The sequence below is a fragment of the Triticum urartu genome, chromosome 2A (genome assembly GCF_056163025.1).
Source record: "Triticum urartu cultivar PI428250 chromosome 2A, HENAU_Tu73, whole genome shotgun sequence".
Classification (NCBI taxonomy): domain Eukaryota; kingdom Viridiplantae; phylum Streptophyta; class Magnoliopsida; order Poales; family Poaceae; genus Triticum; species Triticum urartu.
This window is the reverse complement of record NC_141874.1, coordinates 630,961,322-630,985,657: the sequence shown is the minus strand read 5'-3', so window position 1 is coordinate 630,985,657 and position 24,336 is coordinate 630,961,322. Positions and strand designations below refer to the sequence as shown.

Genomic DNA, 24,336 nt, shown 5'->3' with positions numbered 1-24,336 from the left:
CTACGTTCAAATACAACGGGTGCAAAACAGTTGCACACGTAGAATACTCAGGTTATACTTGACGAGCCAAGCATATACAGATATGACCTCGGAACACGGAGACCGAAAGGTCGAGCATGAATCATATAGTAGATATGATCAACATATTGATGTTCACCATTGATACTACTCCATCTCACGTGATGATCGGACATGGTTTAGTTGATTTGGATCACGTGATCGCTTAGAGGATTAGAGGGATATCTATCTAAGTGGGAGTTCTTAAGTAACATGATTAATTGAACTTTAATTTATCATGAACTTAGTCCTGGTAGTATTAGCATATCTATGTTGTAGATCAATAGCTCGCGTTGTTGCTTTCATATGTTTATTTTGATATGTTCCTAGAGAAAATTGTGTTGAGAGATGTTAGTAGCAATGATGCGGATTGGATCCGTGATCTGAGGTTTATCCTCATTGCTGCACAGAAGAATTATGTCCTTTATGCACCGCTAGGTGACAGACCTATTGCAGGAGCAGATGTAGACGTTATGAACGTTTGGCTAGCTCAATATGATGACTACTTGATAGTTTAGTGCACCATGCTTAACGGCTTAGAATCGGGACTTCAAAGACATTTTGAATGTCATGGACCATATGAGATGTTCCAGGAGTTGAAGTTAATATTTCAAGCAAATACCCGAGTTGAGAGATATGAAGTCTCCAACAAGTTCTATAGCTAAAAGATGGAGGAGAATCGCTCAACTAGTGAGCATGTGCTCAGATTGTCTGGGTACTACAATTCCTTGAATCAAGTGGGAGTTAATCTTCCAGATAAAATAGTGATTGACAGAATTCTCTAGTCACCATCACCAAGTTAGTAGAACTTCGTGATGAACTATGATATGCAAGGGATAACGGAAACGATTCCCAAGCTCTTCGTAATACTGAAATTGACGAAGGTAGAAATCGAGAAAAACATCAAGTGTTGATGGTAGACAAGACCACTAGTTTCAAGAAAAGGGCAGAGGGAAGAAGGGGAACTTCAAGAAGAACAACAAGCAAGTTGCTGCTCAAGTGAAGAAGCCCAAGTCTGGTCCTAAGCCTGAGACTAAGTGCTTCTACTCCAAAGGGACTGGTCACTGGAAGCGGAATTGCCCCAAGTATTTGGCGGATAAGAAGGATGGCAAAGTGAACAAAGGTATATTTGATATACAGATTATTGATGTGTATTTTACTAGTGTTCATAGCAACCCCTCGGTATTTGATACTGGTTTAGTTACTAAGAATAGTAACTCCAAACGGAAGTTGCAGAATGAACAGAGACTAGTTAAGGGTGAAGTGACGATGTGTATTGGAAATGGTTCCAAGATTGATATGATCATCATCGCACACTCCCTATACTTTCGAGATTAGTGTTAAACCTAAAATAAATGTTATTTAGTGTTTGCGTTGAGCATGAATACGATTTGATCATGTTTATTGTAATACGGTTATTCATTTAAGTAAGAGAATAAATTTTTGTTCTGTTTACATGAATAAAACCTTATATGGTTACACACCCAATGAAAATGGTTCGTTGGATCTCGATCGTAGTGATACACATATTCATAATATTGAAACCAAAAGATGCAAAGTTAATAATGATAGTGCAACTTATTTGTGGCACTGCCGTTTAGGTCATATTGGTGTAAAGCGCATGAAGAAACTCCATGCTGATGGGATTTTGGAATCACTTGATTATGAATCACTTGGTGCTTGCGAACCATGCCTTATGGGCAAGATGACTAAAGACTCTGTTCTCCGGAACAATGGAGCGAGCAACTGACTTATTAGAAATAATACATACTGATGTATGCGATCCGATGAGTGTTGAGGCTCGCGGCGGGTATCGTTATTTTCTAAACTTCACAGATGATTTGAGCAGATATGGGTATATCTACTTGATGAAATACAAGTCTGAAACATTTGAAAAGTTCAAAGAATTTCAGAATGAAGTGGAGAATCATCGTAACAAGAAAATAAAAGTTTCTACGATATGATCGCAGAAATAAAATATTTGAGTTAACGAGTTTGGCCTTCAGTTAAATCAATGTGAAATAGTTTCACTACTCACGCCACCTGGAACACCACAGTGTAATGGTGTGTCCGAACGTCATAACCGTACTTTATTAGATATGGTGCAATCTATGATGTCTCTTACCGATTTACCACTATCGTTTTGGGGTTATGCATTAGAGACAGCTGCATTCACGTTAAATAGGGAACCATCTAAATCCGTTGAGATGACACTATATGAACTATGGTTTAGCAAGAAACCAAAGTTGTCGTTTCTTAAAGTTTGGGGTTGTGATGCTTATGTGAAAAAGTTTCATCCTGATAAGATCAAACCCAAATCGGAGAAATGCGTCTTCATAGGATACCCAAAAGAAAATGTTGGGTACACCTTCTATCACAGATCCGAAGGCAAGATATTCGTTGCTTTGAATGGATCCTTTCTAGAGAAGGAGTTTCTCTCAAAAGAAGTGAGTGGGAGGAAAGTAGAACTTGATGAGGTAATTGTACCTGCTCCCTTATTGGAGAGTAGTACATCACAGAAACCGGTTTCTGTGACTACTACACCAATTAGTGAGGAAGCTAATGATGATGATCATGTAACTTCAGATCAAGTTACAAAACCTCGTAGGTAAACCAGAGTGAGATCCGCACCAGAGTGGTACGGTAATCCTGTTCTGGAGGTCATGTTACTTGACCATGATGAACCTACGAACTATGAGGAAGCGATGATGAGCCCAGATTCCGCGAAATGGTTTGAGGCCATGAAATCTGAGATATGATCCATGTATGAGAACAAAGTATGGACTTTGATGGATTTGCCCGATGATCGACAAGCCATAGAAAATAAATGGATCTTCAAGAGGAAGACGGACGCTGATAGTAGTGTTACTATCTACAAAGCTGGAATTGTCGCAAAAGGTTTTCGACAAGTTCAAGGTGTTGACTACGATGAGAGTTTCTCACTCGTATCTATGCTTAAGTCTGTCCGAATCATGTTAGCAATTGCCGCATTTTATGAAATCTGGCAAATGGATAAACAAAACTGCATTCCTTAATGGATTTATTAAAGAAAAGTTGTATACGATGCAACTAGAAGGTTTTGTCGATCCTAAAGGTGTTAACTAAATATGCAAGCTCCAGCAATCCATCTATGGACTGGTGCAAGCATCTTGGAGTTGGAATATACGCTTTGATAAGTTGATCAAAGCATATAGTTTTATACAGACTTGCGGTGAAGCCTGTATTTACAAGAAAGTGAGTGGGAGCACTACATCATTCCTGATAAGCATATGTGAATGACATATTGTTGATCAGAAATAATGTAGAATTATTCTGCAAAGCATAAAGGAGTGTTTGAAAGGATTTTTTTCAAAGAAAACCCCGGTGAAGCTGCTTACATATTGAGCATCAAGATCTATAGAGATAGATCAAGACGCTTGATAAGTTTTTTCAATGAGTACATACCTTGACAAGATTTTGAAGTAGTTCAAAATGGAACAGTCAAAGAAAGAGTTCTTGCCTGTGTTACAAGGTGTGAAATTGAGTAAGACTCAAAACCCGACCACGGCAGAAGATAGAAAGAGAATGAAAGTCATTCCCTATGACTCAGCCATAGGTTCTATAAAGTATGCCATGTTGTGTACCAGATCTATTGTATACCCTACACTGATGTTGGCAAGGAAGTACAATAGTGATCTAGGAGTAGATCACTGGACAGCGGTCAAAATTATCCTTAGTGGAATAAGGATATGTTTCTCGATTATGGAGGTGACAAAAGGTTCGGGTTACGTCGATCCAAACTTTGACACTGATCCAGATGATTCTAAGTCTCAATCTGGATGCATATTGAAAGTGGGAGCAATTAGCTAGAGTAGCTCCGTGCAGAGCATTGTTGACATAGAAATTTGCAAAATACATATGGATCTGAATATGGCAGACCCGTTGACTAAACCTCTCTCACAAGCAAAACATGATCACACCTTAGTACTCTTTGGGTGTTAATCACATAGCGATGTGAACTAGATTATTGACTCTAGTAAACCCTTTGAGTGTTGGTCACATAATGATGTGAACTATCGGTGTTAAATCACATGGCAATGTGAACTAGATTATTGACTCTAGTGCAAGTGGGAGACTGAAGGAAATATGCCCTAGAGGCAATAATAAAGATATTATTTATTTCCTTATTTCATGATAAATGTTTATCATTCATGCTAGAATTGTATTAACCAGAAACATAATACATGTGTGAATACATAGACAAACAGAGTGTCACTAGTATGCCTCTACTTGACTAGCTCATTAATCAAAGATGGTTATGTTTCCTAACCATAGACAAAGAGTTGTTATTTGATTAACGGGATCACATTATTAGGAGAATGATGTGATTGACATGACCCATTCCATTAGCTTAGCACCCGATCGTTTAGTATGTTGCTATTGCTTTCTTCATGACTTATACATGTTCCTATGACTATGAGATTATGCAACTCCCGTTTGCCGGAGGAACACTTTGTGTGCTACCAAATGTCACAACGTAACTGGGTGATTATAAAGGAGCTCTACAGGTGTCTCCAAAGGTAAATGTTGGGTTGGCGTATTTCGAGATTAGGATTTGTCACTCCGATTGTCGGAGAGGTATCTCTGGGCCCTCTCGGTAATGCACATCACATAAGCCTGGCAAGCATTGCAACTAATGAGTTAGTTGCGAGATGATGTATTACGAAACGAGTAAAGAGACTTGCCAGTAACGAGTTTGAACTAGGTATTGAGATACCGACGATCGAATCTCGGGCAAGTAACATACCGATGACAAAGGGAACAACGTATGTTGTTATGTGGTCTGACCGATAAAGATCTTCGTAGAATATGTGGGAGCCAATATGAGCATCCAGGTTCCACTATTGGTTATTGACCGGAGACGTGTCTCGGTCATGTCTACATTGTTCTCGAACCCGTAGGGTCCGCACGCTTAAGGTTTCGATGACAGTTATATTATGAGTTTATGAGTTTTGATGTACCGAAGTTAGTTCGGAGTCCCGGATGTGATCACGGACATGAAGAGGAGTCTCGAAATGGTCGAGACATAAAGATTGATATATTGAAAGCCTATGTTTGGACATCGGAAGTGTTCCGGGTGAAATCGGCATTTTACCGGAGTACCGGGAGGTTACCGGAACCCCCCGGTAACCTAATGGGCCTAGTGGAGGAAGAGGAGAGGAGGCCTAGGGGCTGCCGCGCGCCCTCCCCCCCCAAGTCCGAATTGGACAAGGAGGGGGGTGCCCCCCCTTCCCTTTCTACCCTCTCCTCCTTCCCCCCAAGTCCTAATCCAACTAGGGAAAGGGAGGGGAGTCCTACTCCCGGTAGGAGTAGGACTCCTCCTGCGCGCCTCCTCCTAGGGCCGGCCGCACCCCCCTTGGCTCCTTTATATACGGGGGCAGGGGGCACCCCTAGACACACAAGTTGATCTCTAAGATCGTTCTCTTAACCGTGTGCGGTGCCCCCTTCCACCATAGTCCTCGATAATATTGTAGTGGTGCTTAGGCGAAGACCTACGACAGTTGAACATCAAGATCGTCACTATGCCGTTGTGCTGACGGAACTCTTCCCCGACACTTTGCTGGATGGAGTCCGGGGATCGTCATCGAGCTGAACGTGTGCTAAAACTCGGAGGTGCCGTAGTTTCGGTGATTGATCGGTCGGGCCGTGAAGACGTACGACTACATCAACCGCGTTGTCATAACGATTCCGCTGTCGGTCTACGAGGGTACGTAGATCACACTCTTCCCTCTCGTTGCTATGCATCACCATGATCTTGCGTGTGCGTAGGAATTTTTTTGAAATTACTACGTTCCCCAACAGGTGTACCCGGAGATGTTGTTAAGAATAAGGTTTTCCCTTTATCTTTGAAGGGAGATGCATCGACATGGTATAGGCTATGTGATGATACGGGGTCATGGAATTACAAACGATTGAAATTGGAATTTCATCTGAAGTTTTATCCTATGCATCGTGTTCATCGTGATCGCAATTATATATATAATTTTTTGCCTCGCAAAGGAGAAATTATCGCTCAAGTTTGGGGGAGGCTTAAATCAATATTATATTCAAGCCCCAATCATGAGCTCTCAAGAGAAATGATTATTCAAATTTTTCATGCTCGGCTTTCTGATAGCAATCGCACCATGCTTCATAGTTCTTGTGCTGGCTCTTTTATGATAAAGACTATTGAATTAAAATTGGATTTTTTGGAAAGAATTAAACGCAACTCTGAAGATTGGGACCTCGACAAAGGTAAGGAGTCAGGTATGACACCTAGGTTTGATTGTGTTAAATCTTTTATGGATACTGATGTTTTCCGTAAGTTTAGCACTAAACATGGACTTGACTCCGAGATAGCAGCTTCTTTCTATGAATCTTTTGCTACTTAAGTTGATCTCCCCAAGGAGAAGTGGTTTAAATATCATCCTCCCATAGAAGTAAAAGCAGCTGCACCTATTAAAGTTGAAGAAAAGATTATCACTTATAATGATCCTATTGTTCCTACTTCTTATGTTGAGAAACCACCTTTCCCTGTTAGGATAAAGGATCATGCTAAAGCTTCAATTGTGGTTCGTAAAAGCAATATTAAAACTTATACACCTTCTGAGCAAATTAAAGTTGAACCTGATATTGCTATTGTTAAAGATCTCTTGGCTGATAATATTGATGGGCATGTTTATTTATTTCTGTGATGAAACTGCTAGAATTGCTAAACCTTGTGCTAAAGATAAACCTAGACATGTAGTAGGCATGCCTGTTATTTCTGTTAAAATAGGAGATCATTGTTATCATGGTTTATGTGATATGGGTGCCAGTGCTAGTGCAATACCTTACGCCTTATACAAAGAAATTATGCATGATATTGCACCTGCTGAGATAGAAGATATTGATGTCACAATTAAACTTGCCAATAGAGATACTATTTCACCAATGAGAATTGTTAGAGATGTTGAAGTCTTGTGTGGGAAAACTAAATATCCTGCTGATTTTCTTGTTCTTGGTTCCCCACAAGATAGCTTTTGTCCCATTATATTTGGTAGACCCTTCTTAAACACTGTTAATGCTAAGATAGATTGCAAAAAGGATGTTGTTACTATTGATTTAGATGATATGTCTCATGAATTTAATTTCTCTAAATTTAGTAGACAACACCATGAAGAAGAATTACCTAGTAAGGATGAAATTATTGGTCTTGCTTCTATTGCCGTACCTCCTAGTGATCCTTTAGAACAATATTTGCTAGACCATGAAAATGATATGTTTATGAATGAAAGAAGGGAAATAGATGGAGTATTCTTTAAACAGGAACCTATTCTGAAACACAATTTGCCTGTTGAAATCCTAGGGGATCCTCCTCCACCCAAGGGTGATCCCGTGTTTGAGCTTAAACCGTTGCCTGATACTCTTAAATATGCTTATCTTGATGAGAAAAAGATATATCCTGTTATTATTAGTGCTAACTTTTCAAAGCATGAGGAAGAGAGATTATTGAAAACTCTGAAGAAGCACCGTGCTGCTATTGGGTATACTCTTGATGATCTTAAGGGAATTAGTCCCACTCTATGTCAACATAAAATAAATTTGGAAGAAGATGCTAAACCAGTTCATGATCATCAACGACGGCTGAATCCTAAAATGAAAGAAGTGGTAAGAAAGGAAATACTAAAGCTCCTTGAGGCAGGTATAATCTATCCCGTTGCTGATAGTCAGTGGGTAACTCCTGTCCATTTGTTCCTAAGAAGGGAGGTATTACTGTCGTTCCTAATGATAAAGATGAATTGATTCCTCAAAGAATTATTACAGGTTATAGGATGGTAATTGATTTCCACAAATTAAATAAGGCCACTAAAAAGGATCATTACCCCTTACCTTTTATCGATCAAATGCTAGAAAGATTATCCAAACATACACTTTTTTGCTTTCTAGATGGTTATTCTGGTTTCTCTCAAATACCTGTGTCAGCCAAGGATCAATCAAAGACTACTTTTACTTGCCCTTTTGGTACTTTTGCTTATAGACGTATGCCTTTTGGTTTATGTAATACACCTGCAACCTTTCAAAGATGCATGATGGATATATTCCCTGACTTTTGTGAAAATATTTGTGAGGTTTTCATGGACGATTTCTCCGTCTATGGATCTTCTTTTGATGATTGCTTGAGCAATCTTGATCGAGTTTTGCAGATATGTGAAGAAACTAATCTTGTCTTGAATTGGGAAAAGTGCCACTTTATGGTTAATGAAGGTATTGTCTTAGGGCATAAAGTTTCTGAAAGAGGTATTGAAGTTGATAAAGCCAAGGTTGATGCTATTGAAAAGATGACATGCCCCAAGGACATCAAAGGTATAAAAGTCTCCTTGGTCACGCCAGATTTTATAGGAGGTTCATTAAGGACTTCTCAAAAATTTCTCGGCCTCTGACTAATTTATTACAAAAAGATATACCATTTGTCTTTGATGATGATTGTGTAGAAGCATTTGAAATACTTAAGAAAGCATTCATCTCGCCACCTATTGTTCAGCCACCTGATTGGAATTTACCCTTTGAAATTATGTGTGATGCTAGTGATTATGTTGTAGGTGTTGTTCTAGGGCAAAGAGTTGATAAGAAATTAAACGTTATTCAATATGCTAGTAAAACCCTAGACAATGCTCAAAGAAATTATGCTACTACTGAAAAAGAATTCTTAGCAGTTGTATTTGCTTGCGATAAGTTCAGACCTTATATTGTTGATTCTAAAATAACTATTCACACTGATCATGCTGCTATTAAATATCTTATGGAAAAGAAAGATGCTAAACCTAGACTTATTAGATGGGTTCTCTTGCTACAAGAATTTAACTTACATATAGTTGATAGAAAGGGAGCTGAGAACCCCGTTGCAGACAACTTGTCTAGGTTAGAAAATGTGCCTGATGACCCACTTCCTATTGATGATAGCTTTCCTGATGAGCAAATTAATGTCATAAATGCTTCTCATACTGCTCCATGGTATGTTGATTATGCTAATTACATTGTTGCTAAGTTTATACCACCTAGTTTCACATACCAGCAAAAGAAAAAGTTTTATGATTTGAGGCATTACTTTTGGGATGACCCACATCTTTATAAAGGAGTAGATGGTGTTATTAGACGTTGTGTACCTGAGCATGAGCAGGAACAGATCCTACGCAAGTGTCACTCCGAAGCTTATGGAGGACACCATGCTGGAGATAGAACTACACATAAGGTATTGCAATCTGGTTTTTATTGGCCTACTCTCTTCAAGGATGCCCGTAAGTTTGTCTTATCTTGTGATGAATGACAAAGAATTGGTAATATTAGTAGACGTCAAGAAATGCCTATGAACTATTCACTCGTTATTGAACCATTTGATGTTTGGGGCTTTGACTATATGGGACCTTTCCTTCCTCTAATGGATATACACATATTTTAGTTGTTGTTGATTACGTTACTAAGTGGGCAGAAGCTATTCCAACTAGTAGTGCTGATAATAACACTTCTATTAAAATGCTTAAAGAAGTTATTTTTCCAAGATTTGGAGTCCCTAGATATTTAATGACTGATGGTGGTTCACATTTTATTCATGGTGCTTTCCATAAAATGCTTGCTAAGTATGATGTTAATCATAGAATTGCATCCCCTTATCACCCTCAGTCTAGTGGTCAAGTAGAATTGAGTAATAGAGAGCTCAAATTAATTTTGCAAAAGACTGTTAATAGATCTAGAAAGAATTGGTCCAAGAAACTTGATGATGCATTATGGGCCTATAGAAATGCATATAAAAATCCTATGGGTATGTCTCCGTATAAAATGGTTTATGGAAAAGCGTGTCACTTACCTCTCGAACTAGAACATAAGGCATATTGGGCTATTAAAGAGCTCAATTATGATTTTAAACTTGCCGGTGAGAAGAGGTTATTTGATATTAGCTTACTCGATGAATGGAGAACCCAAGCCGACGAAAATGCCAAGTTGTTTAAAGAAAAAGTTGAAAGATGGCATGATAAAAGGATACAAAAGCGTGAGTTTAATGTAGGTGATTATGTATTGCTATACAACTCTCGTTTAAGATTTTTTGCAGGAAAACTTCTCTCTAAATGGGAAGGTCCTTACGTTATCGAGGAGGTCTATCGTTCCGGTGCCATAAAAATCAACAACTTCGAAGGCACAAATCCGAAGGTGGTGAACGGTCAAATAATCAAACATTATATCTCATGTAATCCCATAAATTTTGAAACCAATGTTATTGAAACTGTAACCCCGGAGGAATACATAAGGGACACTTTTCGGAACGTTTCAGACTCTGAAAATGAATAGGTATGTGGTACGGTAAGTAAACCGACTCCAAAAAAGTTTTTAAGGCAATATTTCTCCGTTTTGGAATATTTAGAAAAATAAAAAAATAAGAGGCAGTCCGGGAAGGACACGAGGGCTCCACGAGGGTGGAGGGCGCGCCCCTACCTCGTGGGCACCTCATGCGCTTTCCAGACTCTGTTTTCTTACACGACACGTGTTTTGGTCGGTAAAAATTCATTATATAATCTCCCGGGGGTTTTGACTCCCGTATCACGCAATTATCCTCTGTTTGTGTTTCGAGCTGTTGCTGCTGCAGATTAGAGCAAGATGTCTTCGCAAGAGTCAGTCGGGGAGAGCCGGGTGTCTCATCCGGCACCGAGATCAATGACAAACAACAATGTTAACCTCTTTGGGCCTGCCACGGAGGAAGAGATGGAGGTTGATTTGAAGAGGATAGATGCCATGGAAGAGGATCAAGAAGTCACTTCCCGCTTCTGAGCTGGATTCACAATGGGAGAACTGCAGAGCTCGGCTATTCCAAACTCGGTTATCCCTTCCAATGTTAGATTTCTTTCTTATGAGAATATGAAAAAGAGTGTCACTGGTTCTCCCGCAGCTATGCAGCACCCTTGGGTGCAGGGAGCTTTGGCTGTTACAGGAAAACTCCGAAAGGAAATAATGGACCTCAAACAGCAAGTCAATAAGCTCGAGGAGGAGAATCGTATCCTGAGGGGCATCATCGCCAAGAATATCACATCACCATCCCCGAAAAGAGAGACATAATCACATGGGTATGGGCACTCCCCTTGGCAACCGCCAAGCTTGGGGGAGTGCCCCGGTATCGTATCACCATCACTTTTATCTTTACCCTTTTTCTTAGTTCGATCCTTTTGGTAATATCTTGATCTAGTAGAATAAAAGTTCTTAGTATGATCTAATTGTGAGTTTTGCCTTATAATTCCTCTATGTAATCGAGTCCGTGAGCTATATATAATAAAGATTAGTGTTGAGTCAAGGGCTTGATTATTTTGCCATGATCCTAAGTGAATAAAAGAAAAGAAAAAGAATAAAAAAAGGAAACAAGGAGATCATATGGATCTTATGGAGAGAAATGAGCTCACATAGAAAAAGTATGATGAATAAAAGTTGTTGAGAGTTGACAAGCATAGTTTTGGTCATCGTTGCAATTAATAGGAAGTAATAAAGAAAGATAGGTCTTCACATATAAATATACTATCTTGGACATCTTTTATGATTGTGAGCACTCATTAAAATATGACATGCTAAAGAGTTGACGTTGGACAAGGAAGACAACGTAATGGGTTATGTTTTCTTACATCTGAGATAAATTATATTGTCATGGATCATCCAACATGGTTGAGCTTGCCTTTCCCCCTCATGCTATCCAAATTCATCGCACCAAGTAGAGATACTACTTGTGCTTCCAAATACCCTTAAACCAGTTTTGCCATGAGAGTCCACCATACCTACCTATGGATTGAGTAAGATCCTCCAAGTAAGTTGTCATCGGTGCAAGCAATAAAAATTGCTCTCTAAATATGTATGACTTATTAGTGTGGGATAAAATAAGCTTTATACGATCGTGTGATATGGAAGAAATAAAACCGACAGACTGCATAATAAAGGTCCATATCACAAGTGGCAATATAAAGTGGCGTTCTTTTGCATTAAGATTTTGTGCATCCAACCATAAAAGCGCATGACAACCTCTGCTTCCCTCTGCGAAGGGCCTATCTTTTACTTTTATTTCCTACCTTGCATAAGAGTCATGGTGATCTTCACCCTTCCTTTTTTACATTTTATCCTTTGGCAAGCACAATATGTTGGAAAGATCCTGGTATATATGGCTAATTGGATGTGAGCTTTCATGAACTATTATTGTTGACATTACCCTTGAGGTAAAAAGTTGGGAGGCAAAACTATAAGCCCCTATCTTTCTCTGTGTCCGATTAAAACTCCATACCCATAAGTATTGCCTGAGTGTCAGCAATTGTGAAAGACTATATGATAGTTGAGTATGTGGACTTGCTGAAAAGCTCTTATACATTGACTCTTTCCTATGTTATGATAAATTGCAATTGCTCCAGTGACTGAGATTATAGTTTGTTAGTTTTCAATGAAGTTTACGATTCATACTTGAAATTGTGATTGAATTATTACTCTAGCATAAGAAATCATATGACAAGAATTATATAAGTTGCTGTTATAAGAATGATCATGATGCCCTCATGTCCGTATTTTATTTTTATCGGTACCTATATCTCTAAACATGTGGACATATTTTTCGATTTTGGCTTTCGCTTGAGGACAAGCGAGGTCTAAGCTTGGGGGAGTTGATACGTCCATTTTGCATCATGCTTTTATATCGATATTTATTGCATTATGGGCTGTTATTACACATTATGTCACAATACTTATGCCTATTCTCTCTTATTTTACAAGGTTTACATAAAGAGGGAGAATGCCGGCAGCTGGGATTCTGGGCTGGAAAAGGAGCAAATATTAGAGACCTATTATGCACAGCTCCAAAAGTCCTGAAACTTCACGAAAGACGTTTTCATAATATATAAAAAATATTGAGCGCAAGAAGTTCACCAGGGGGGCCACACCCTGCCCATGAGGGTGGGGGCACGCCCTACCCCCCTGGGCGCGCCCCCTACCTCATGGGCCCCCTGGTGGCCCTTCGATGTCCATCTTCTGCTATATGAAGTCTTTCGATGAGAAAAAAATTCATAAGCCATCTCCTCAGACGAAACTCCGCCGCCACGAGGCGGAACCAGTCTAGGGCTCCGGCAGAGCTGTTCTGCCGGGGAAACTTCCCTTCGGGAGGGGGAATCATTGCCATCGTAATCACCAACGCTCCTCTCGTTGGGAGAGGGCAATCTCCATCAACATCTTCATCAGCACCATCTCCTCTCAAAACCCTAGTTCATCTCATGTATCCAATTCTTGTCTCCAAGTCCGGGATTGGTGCTAGTAGGTTGCTAGTAGTGTTAATTACTCCTTGTAGTTGATGCTAGTTGGTTTATTTGGTGGAAGATCATGTTCAAATCCTATATGCATATTAATACCCCTCTGATTATGAACATGATTATGCTTGTGAGTAGTTATGTTTGTTCCTAAGGACATGGGAGAAGTCTTGCTATTAGTAGTCATGTGAATTTGGTATTCGTTCGATATTTTGATGAGATGTATGTTGTCTCTCCTCTAGTGGTGTTATGTGAATGTCGACTACATAACACTTCACCATGATTTGGGCCTAGAGGAAGGCATTGGGAAGTAATAAGTAGATGATGGGTTGCTAGAGTGACAGAAGCTTAAACCCTAGTTTATGCGTTGCTTCGTAAGGGGCTGATTTGGATCCATATGTTTCATGCTATGGTTAGGTTTACCTTAATACTTTTGTTGTAGTTGCGGATGCTTGCAATAGAGGTTAATCATAAGTGGGATGCTTGTCCAAGTAAGGACATTACCCAAGCACCGGTCCACCCACATACCAAATTATCAAAGTACAGAACGCAAATCATATGAGCGTGACAAAAACTAGCTTGACGATAATTCCCATGTGTCCTCGGGAGCGCTTTTCTCTATATAGGAGTTTGTCCAGGCTTGTCCTTTGCTACAAAAAGGATTGGGCCACCTTGCTGCACTTTATTTACTTTTTTTACTTGTTGCTCGTTACAAATTATCCTATCACAAAACTATCTGTTACCACTTATTTCAGTACTTGCAGAGAATACCTTGCTGGAAACCGCTTATCATTTCCTTCGGCTCCTCGTTGGGTTCGACACTCTTACTTATCGAAAGGACTACGATAGATCCCCTACACTTGTGGGTCATCGGGAAACCATTAAGGAATGTTGTTTTGACATCCATCTGCCAGATTTCATAATCGAAAAATGCAACTATTGCTAACATGATTCTGATGGACTTAAGCATCGCTACGGGTGAGAAAGTTTCATCATAGTCAGCTCCTTAAACTTGCCAGAAACTTCTTTGCAACAAGTTGAGCTTCATAAATGGTGACATTACCATCAACGTATGTCTTCTTCTTAAAGATCCATTTATTCTCAATGGCTTGCCGATCATCGGGCAAGTCCACCAAAGTCCATACTTTGTTCTCATACATGGATCCTATCTCGGATTTCATGGCTCCGACCTATTTTTTGGAATCCGGGCTCACCATCGCTTCTCCATAGCTCGTAGATTCACGGTTGTCCAACAACATGACCTCTAAGACAGGGTTACCGTACCACTCAGAAGCTGTACGTACCCTTATCGACCTATGAGGTTCAACAGTAACTTGATCCAAAGCTTCATGATCATCATTAGCTTCCTCATCAACTGACGTAGGTGCCACAGAAACATCTTTGTGCTGCGCTACTCTCTGGTTGAACTAAAGGTTCAACAACCTCATCAAGTTCTATCTTCCTCCCAGTCAATTCTTTCGAGAGAAACTCTTTCTCGAGAAAGTACCCGTTCTTAGTGACAAACACCTTGCCCTCAGATATGAGATAGAAGGTATACCCAACCGTATCTTTTGGGTATCATATGAAGACGCACTTGTCTACTTTGGGTTCGAGCTTATCAGGCTGAAGCCATTTCACATAAGCGCCGCAGCCCCAAACCTTCAGAAACGACAACTTAGGTTTCTTGCCAAACCATAATTCATACGGTGTCGCCTTAACGGATTTAGATGGTGCCCTATTTAAAGTGAATGTAGTTGTCTCTAATGCATAACCCCAAAACAATAGTGGTAGATCGGCAAGAGACATCATAGAACGCACCATATCCAATAAGGTACAATTACGACATTCGGACACACCATTACGCTATGGTGTTCCAGGTGGCATCAACTGTGAAACAATTCCACATTGTCTTAAGTGATTGCCAAACTCATAACTCAGATACTCTCCCCCTCGATCGGATTGTAGGAATTTAATCTTCTTGTTACGATGGTTTCCAACAAGTCACTTGCCCGTTCCATTGTTCCAGAAAATGGGGTCTTATTCATCTTGCCCATGAGGCACGGTTCGCATGTGTCAAGTGATTCAAAATCAAGTGACTCCAAAAGTCCATCAGCATGGAGTTTCTTCACGTGATTTACACCAATATGACCTAAGCGGCAGTGCCACAAGAAAGTGGTACTATCATTATCAACTCTACATCTTTTGGCATCAATTTTATGAACATGTGTATCATCACTATCGAGATTCAATAAGAATAAACTCCTCAGAATGGGTGCATGACCATAAAAGATATTACCCATATAAATAGAACAACCATTATTCTCTGATTTAAATGAGTAACCGTCTCGCATTAAACAAGATCCAGATATAATGTTCATGCTCAACGCATGCACCAAATAACAATTATTCAGGTTCATCACTAATCCCGATGGTAATCGAAGAGCGAGCGTGCCGGTGGAGATCACATCAACCTTGGAACCATTTCCCATGTGCATCGTCACTTCGTCCTTCGCCAGCCTCCATCTATTATGTAGTTCCTGCTTTGAGTTGCAAATGTGAGCAACCGAACTGGTATCAAATACCCAGGCACTACAGCGAGAGTTGGTAAGTTACACATCAATAACATGTATATCATATATACCTTTGTTGACATTGGCCCCCTTATTGTCGGCCAGATACTTGGGGCAGTTCCGCTTCCAGTGGCCAGTTCCCTTGCAATAGAAGCACTCAGTCTCCGGCTTGGGTCCAACCTTGGGTTTCTTCACAGGAGGAGGAGCAACTGCTTTGCTACTCTTCTTGAAGTTTCCCCTCCTTCCCTTGCCTTTCTTGAAACTAGTGGTTTTATTCACCATCAACACTTGATGCTCCTTCTGGATGTCTGACTCTGCGACTTTCATCATCACAAACAACTCAGAGACTGACTTGTTCATCCCTTGCATGTTATAGTTCAACACAAAGCTCTTGTAGCTAGGTGGTAGCAATTGAAGAACTCTGTCAGTGACAGCCTCTGGCGGGAGCTCAACTCCAAACTCAGCTAGACGGTTGTAGTACCCAGACATTCTAAGTATGTGCTCACTGACAGACCTATTCTCCTCCATCTTGCAGGCATAGAACGTATCGGAGGTCTCATACCTCTCGATCCGGGCATTCTTCTTAAAGATAAACTTCAACCTCTAGAACATCTCATATGCTCCATGACGTTCAAAATGCCTTTGAAGTCCCGGCTCTAAGACATACAACATGGCGCACTGAACTATTGAGTAGTCATCAACACGCGACTGCCAGGCGTTCACAACGTCCATAGTTGCTAGAGGGGTGGCGCACCAAATGGTGCATCAAGGACATAAGCCTTTTGGGTGGCCGTGAGGATAATCCTCAGATTATGGACCCGGTCCACAAAGTTACTTCCATCATCTTTTAGCTTAGCTTTCTCTAGGAACGCATTGAAATTCAGGGGAGCTATTGCGCGAGCCATTGGTCTAGAACATAAATTTGCAAAGATAACTTAGACTATTGTTCATGATAAATGAGTTCAATTAATCATATTACCTAAGAACTCCCACTAAAATCAACATCCCTCCGGTTGTCCGAGTGTAACACAATCCAAATTCACCAACCCAAGTCCAATCATCACGTGAGATGAGGTGGTTTCAATGGTGAACATCTCTATGTTAATCATATCTACTATATGACTCGTGTTCGACCTTTCGGTCTCTTGTGTTTCGAGGCCATGTCTGTACATGCTAGGCTCATCAAGTTTAACCCAAATGTTACGCATGTGCAAAACTGGCTTGCACCCATTTTATGTGAATGTAGAGTCTATCACACCCGATCATCACGTGCTACTTCGAAATGATGAACTTTTGCAACGGTGCATACTTGGGGAGAACACAATTTTATCTTGAAATTTCAGTGAGGGATCACCTTATAATGCTACCGTCGTCCTAAGCAAAATAAGATGCATGAAAGGACTAACATCACATGCAAATCATAAGTGACATGATATGGCCATCAACTTGTGCTTTTGATCTCCATCTCCAAAGCACCGACATGATCTCCATCATCACCGGCATGACACCATGATCTCAATCATCGTGCCGCCATCAGGGTTGTCACGCCAACCATGCTTTTACTACTATTTCTACCGCTTAGTGATAAAGTAAAGCATTACATAGTGTTTAAAGATTGACACACATGTCATACAATAATTAAAGACAACCCTATGGCTCCTGTGGGTTGCCGTATTCATCGACATGCAAGTCGTGATAAACTATTACAAAACATGATCATCTCATACATCAAATATATCTCATCATGTCTTTGGCCATATCATATCACAACATACCCCGCAAAAACAAGTTAGACGTCCTCTAATTATTGTTGCATGTTTTACGTGGCTGCTATGGGTATCTAGCAAGAACGATTCCTACCTACGCAAAGCCACAACGGTGATATGCAAGTTGCTATTTAACCTTCTACAAGGACCGCCTTTGTCGAATCCGATTCAACTAAGGTGGGAGAAACATACACCCGCCAGCCATCTTTATGCAACAAATTCACATGTCTGTCGATGGAACCGGTCTCATGTACATGGACGTGTAAAGTTGGTTCGGGCCGCTTCATCCCACAATACTGCCAAATCAAGAAAATACCAAGGAAGGAAGCAATCTTAATATCAACACCCACCAAATCCTTTGTGTTCTACTCATGATGTCATCTACGCATAGACCTAGCTCATGATGCCACTGTTGGGGAACGTTGCATGGGAAACAAAAAATTCCTACGCTCACCAAGATTAATCTAGGAGATGACCATCTACGAGAGGAGAGATTGCATCTGCATACCCTTGTAGATCGCTAAGCGGAAGCGTTAAGAAACACGGTTGATGTAGTCGAACGTCTTCACGATCCAATCATGATCCGTCCCGCAAACTTCGATCCAAGTGCCCAACGGACGGCACCTCCGTGTTCAACACACGTACAGCTTGATGACGCCTTCACCTCCTCGATCCAGCGAGCGGTGGTGAAGTAGTAGCTCAAGTCCTCCGGCAGCACGACGACGTGGTGGCGGCGGCGGTGGTGGAATGTCAGGAGAGCTTCGCTAAGCACTACGGAGAGGAAGAGGGCTATGAGGGAGAGGAAGGGCAGCGCCATGGCGTGGAGATGTACTCAAGTGTGTGGCTGCCCTCTCTCTACCTCTCTCTATATATAGGGGGGAGGGAGGAGGAGGCGCCCTAGATCCTATCTAGGGGGCGGCGGCCACAGGGGGAAACCCTGGATGGGTTTTGGGCGCCTCCCACCCTCGTGAGCCTTGGCCCCCAAGGCAAAAGGGATGGCTGCCCTAGGGGGGAGCCCCCACCCCTTCTTGTTACATGGGATGGGGTGAGGGGGTGCACACAACCCCTTAGTGGGCTGGTGTGCCCCTCCCCTAGGCCCATGAGCCCCCCCCCCCCCCCCCCAACAATTGCCCCCCCCCCCGAAACCCCTTTCGGTCATGCTGGTCATCACCCGGTACCCGCGGAACAATTTCGGACTCCAATACCCTTCGTCCAATATATCAATCTTCACCTTCAGACCATTTCGGAGTTGCTCGTCATGTCTGGGATCTCATCCGGGGCTCCGAACAACCTTCGGTAACCACCATAAAGACTCAACTATACTTATATCATCACCAAACATTAAGTGTGTAGACTGCGGGTTCGAGAACTATGCAGACATGACCGAGACACCTCTACGGTCAATAACCAATAGCGGGACCTAGATGCCCATATTGGCTCCTACATATTCTATGAAGATCTTATCGGTCGAACCTCTATGTCAAGGATTCAGCTAATCCCGTATGCAGTTCCCTTTGTCTATCGGTATGTTACTTGCCCAAGATTCGATCATCGGTATCTCCATACCTAGTTCAATCTCGTCACCGGAAAGTCCTTTTACTCATTTTGTAATACAAGATCCCGTGGCTAACCCATTAGTCACGTTGCTTGCAAGCTCAGTGTGATGATGTATTACCGAGTAGGCCCTGAGATACCTCTCTGTCATACGGAGTGACAAATCCCAGTCTTGATCCATGCCAACTCAACAGACACCCTCGGAGATACCTGTAGAGCACCTTTATAGTCACCCGGTTATGTTGCGACATTTGGTACAAACAAGGTACTCATCCATTGTCAATGAGTAGCATGATCTCATGGTCATAGGAAACATATACTTGGCATGCACAAAACGATAACAATAAACTTGACACGATCATATGCTACATTTATAGTTTGGGTCTTGTCCATCACATCATTCTCCTAATGATGTGATCCCATTATCAAATGACAACTCATGTCCATGGCTAGGAAACCATAGCCATCTTTGATCAACGGGCTAGTCCGGTAGAGGCTTACTAGGGACATGTTTTTGCCTATGTATCCACACATGCATTTGAGTTTCCGGTCAATACAATTATAGCATGTATAATAAACAATTATCATGAATAAGGAAATATAATAATAACAACTTTATTATTGCCTCTAGGGCATATTTCCAACATTATCTCCCCAGGGCTTCACCTAAGCACTAAGAAAATATGACCGAGGGTGTAAACGGTGGAGGGGGGCGTCACACATGGCTAAGACAATGTTGTATTTATGCTAGGCACTCCCTCCCACATATATATAGGCGGAGGAGGGATCAGCCAGGAGGCGCCCCCAAGTAGGTTGAATCCTACTTGTGGTCCCTTCCCAAGTGGCGCCCCCTTCCTTATTTGGAGTGCGGGAGGAAGGAAGGAGGAGGTGCCCCCCCTCTCCTTTCTCTCCTGAGGAGGGAAAGGCAGGAGGGGCCACCCCTCCCCTTTCCTTCTACTAATATTTGCTCCTTTTCCAGTCCAGAATTCTAGCTGCCGGCATTCTTCCTCTTCATGTAAACCTTGTAAAATAAGAGAGAAAAGGCATAAGTATTGTGACATAATGTGTAATAATAGCCCATGATGCAATAAATATCGATATAAAAGCATGATGCAAAATGGACGTATCAAGAAACTAGTCTCGTTTTGAACATGGAGAAGTGTCACTTCATGGTAAACGAAGGTATAGTCCTCGGTCATAAGATTTCTGAAAGAGGCATCGAGGTAGATAAAGCTAAAGTTGATGCCATAGAGAAAATGTCATGTCCTAAAAATGTCAAAGGTATAAGAAGCTTTTCTTGGTCGTGCTGGTTTCTATAGATGATTATTAAGGACTCTTCTAAAATTTCTAGGCGTCTTACTAAACTTTTGCAAAAAGATGTTCCATTTGTTTTTTATGATGATTTTGTAGTAGCCTTGGAAACACTTAAGAAAGCCTTACTAACCGCCCTATTGTTCAACCACTTGATTGGAATTTACCCTTTGAAATTATGTGTGATGCTACTTATGATGCTATAAGTGTTGTTCTTGGTCAAATAGTTGATAAGAAATTGGATGTTATTCATTATGCTAGTAAGACCTTGGACATTGCCAAGAAAAATTATGCTACTACCGAGAAAGAATTTTTAGCAGTTGTGTTTGCTTGTGACAAATACAGAACTTACATTATTGATTCAAAAGTTACTATTCACACTAATCATTGCTACATCTCCATCGTATCTACTTTTCTAAACACTTTTGCTATTGTTTTGGACTCTAATTTGCATGATTTGAATGAAACTAACCCGGTCTGACGCTGTTTTTAGTAGAACTACCATGACGTTGTTTTTGTGCAGAAATAGAAGTTATCGGAATTAGATGAAACTTTTTGGAGATTTTTTATGAAATATATGAAAAATACTGGATCCGAGACCCACCAAAGGGGCCACCTATTACCCACAATGCAACAAGGCACGACCAACCCCCCGGGCGCGCCTGTTACCTTGTGGGGCCCATGTGGACCCTAATCTCAAGCCTATAATTTCCGTTTCCCTAAGAAAAAATAGGAGAAGAATTTTCATTGCGTTTTACTATACGGAGCCGCCGCCACCTCCTGTTCTTCATCGGGAGGGCTGATATGGAGTCTGTTCGGGGCTCCGGAGAGGGGGATTCATCGCCATTATCATAACCAACCCTTCTTCATCACCAATTTTATGATGCTCACCATCGGGAGTGAGTAATTCTTTCGTAGGCTTGCTGGACGATGATGGAGTTGGATGAGATTTGTCATGTAATCGAGTCAATTTATTTGGGCTTGATCCCTAGTATCCACTATGTTATGAGACTGATGTTGGAGCGACAGAAAGATGAGTTGGTGGCGACGGAAGACGAGGACGCGACGGAGGAGAGGCGGACGCGGAGGCTACCTACGCTGCGGCGACGACACCTCCTTGATCGGGAATCAACTTGCTGGGATTGTCGGTTCGGGAGGGCAGAAATGCATGGACTATCGGACTGTTATTCTTTTGGATTCGGGCATGTAAAAACTAAGCATATTTGCCTCCTTTTGATTGTGATCGGGGATGCGATCCAGTGCAGGTGTGATCCGGCGCGTTGTGTGGATCAACATAGATTTGAATTTGAATTTACCGGCGGACAAAATACATCTATGATTAGATGGCTACCTCCCGCATCCATGTTCGTGGACTGGTCCCCCTGTCCGCGGACGGATGCGGAAGAAAATTTATGGGTTGCCGTTGGAGATGCCCTTAATACCACATAGGCCAGTTATAAAGACAGGCACACATGCAAATTTATGAAGAGTAAAATACATTGGAGGTCCTAAAAGTATTTCAAGTGGGCCAAGTAGTAGCTCCTAAAAATTTGAAATCGTTCACCGCAGGTCCTAAATGCGTATAAGTCATTTATCGCGGTAATATCCCGGGTGTGCCAAGTAGGTCCTAAAAGTCATGGGTAAAATACACATATAGAACCATGTGGACAAATTCAAATTTTCAAGACCTACTTGACACACTTGGAATATTTTTAAAACCTCCAGCATATTTTACTCATTTGTAAATACATGACGGACGAAAATTTAAGACTGACGAAAAAAGGGAAGAAACACACCGCCCTTTAATATTAGGTATAGATTTCATAAAGAAAATCATATCATAACACAATATATATACTACTAGTAGTACAATACAAGGCCATCATAAGAAAGTTCCAGTTTTTTTTGAAATAATTTGAGAATTTGAGTTATCCAAATTTCGTATGAATTATTTTTGAATCAGGAGACCTAACTATGAGCTTGGTGCCACAATCGTGGTTTCAATCAAATTGGAGCCGGGCACCAATTTGATGTCGTACGAGATCATCACTGTCAAACATGGTTTAAAGTCGATAAAAACTTGCAACATTCCGCCATACATCTTGTTTAAAAATTGAATTTCGGAACTGTGCACAGCAATACTCAATTCGAAAGCTATCCGTAAACAAAGAAAGAAAAAATGGACCAAACTCGAAAGCTCTCGAATAGCACACGTACACCCGTATCCAGATTGGCAACCGATGGCCTGAAACCACGGCAAATCAACAGCCTCTCACTGTTCCCCCATACACCCGTTCCACAGAACACCGGGGGGTGGTTTCAGCGCCCAACCCATCCCTCTCGCACGGAGGGTGCTCGCCAGCGCACCGGTCCACCGCGCACCGAGTTCACTGACCCTTGACCCAGCGTTTTTGTTGACAGATAGTAATCCATTTCCCGCTTTGGGTGGCGCACCCTGATCCTGGCTCCATCCCACCTGCCCACCATCCGACGGCCGCGATTCGCCCGCCCCCTCTCTCGCGGATCGCGATCCGCGGCATCACCGTCCAGCCAATGAGATCGCAGCATTCGCACCACCCCGGATCGACCCCCTCGGCGTGTATAAATAAGCCTCGACCCGGTCCTCTCGAATCCATCCACCTCTCGAGCTCCTTCTCGAAATCTCAAGCGAGCACACCGCGCAAGTAGCAGCGTCAGTTTCAGTTTCAGAGCTCCGCTTCCGTTAGCCGCCATGCCTGCCCTCGCCAAGCCCGCTGCCCGCCCGGCCAAGCCCGCCGCCGCGGCGCCGAAGCCGAAGCCCGCCGCCGCCAAGCCCAAGGCGGCCGCCGCTGGAGCCGCCCACCCGACCTACTTCGAGGTGAGCGTCTGAGCCTCTCCTGTGTTCACCTCTGATTGAATGGTTTTGATTGCGATTGGGCCTGATTGGATTTTGAAATTGGATCTTGGCAGATGATCAAGGAGGCGATCGCGGCTCTCAAGGACAGGACCGGGTCGAGCTCGGTCGCCATCGCCAAGTTCATCGAGGAGAAGCACGGCAAGGCCCTCCCGGCCAACTTCAAGAAGATGCTCTCCGTCCAGCTCCGCTCCTCCGCCGCCAAGGGCAAGCTCGTCAAGGTCAAGGCCTCCTACAAGCTCTCCGACGCCGCCAAGAAGGACTCCCCCAAGGCTAAGCCCGCGGCCAAGCCCGCCAAAGACGCCGCCAAGGCCAAGAAGACGGTGGCCGCGAAGCCCAAGAAGACCGCCGCCGCTGGCACCAAGCGCAAGGCGCCCGAGAAGAAGAAGCTGGTCACCAAGGCCAAGAAGTCGCCGGCGGCCAAGGCCAAGGCGAAGCCGAAGACCGTCCGCTCCCCGGCCGCCAAGAAGGCACGCAAGGTCGCCGCCGCCTGATCTGATCCTATCCGATATCTGGTCTTAGGAGTGCTTGGTGTTCAAGGGTCTGTACAAAAGGATGCCTCATCCTCCCTTGTTTAGGTTTCGGTTCTGCTAGGCAAGTTTATGTATCGTGGGTGGTGTTAGTGTAATGTAATGGTTGCTTTAGAGATGTTTTCAGCTCTAACTCTGTGAAATGAATCTGCAGTTTCTCCATACAAGCAATTTCCCAATCTCTATTTACTTCAGTTTTATCACCCTCTGTGCCTTGTGATCGTTTGTTCCCCAATCCCTATTTACTTCAGTTTTATTAAGGTCGCTGGGGGATTCATCTTCAATTTGATCTTGGAGAATAGCGCTGCCTGTTGCTTGGTCCTTGTTTTGCTTCTGGTTATCCCC

At 42.3% G+C, this 24,336-nt stretch overlaps 1 protein-coding gene across 1 annotated transcript; it reads left to right on the top strand.

Moving 5' to 3' along the window:
- The first annotated feature begins 23,191 nt into the window (after positions 1-23,191).
- On the top strand, positions 23,192-24,109 carry LOC125539304 (uncharacterized). Its single transcript, XM_048702729.2, has 2 exons — positions 23,192-23,425; positions 23,518-24,109. The coding sequence occupies exons 1-2, from the start codon at positions 23,300-23,302 to the stop codon at positions 23,953-23,955; spliced, it is 564 nt and encodes a 187-aa protein (XP_048558686.2). The 5' UTR covers positions 23,192-23,299; the 3' UTR covers positions 23,956-24,109.
- The last annotated feature ends 227 nt before the right edge of the window (positions 24,110-24,336 follow it).

Coding starts and splice junctions, on each gene's coding strand:
- LOC125539304 (XM_048702729.2), top strand. CDS start 23,300: ATGCCTGCCCTCGCCAAGCCCGCTGCCCGCCCGGCCAAGCCCGCCGCC. Junction 23,426..23,517: donor CCCACCCGACCTACTTCGAG/GTGAGCGTCTGA, acceptor GGATCTTGGCAG/ATGATCAAGGAGGCGATCGC.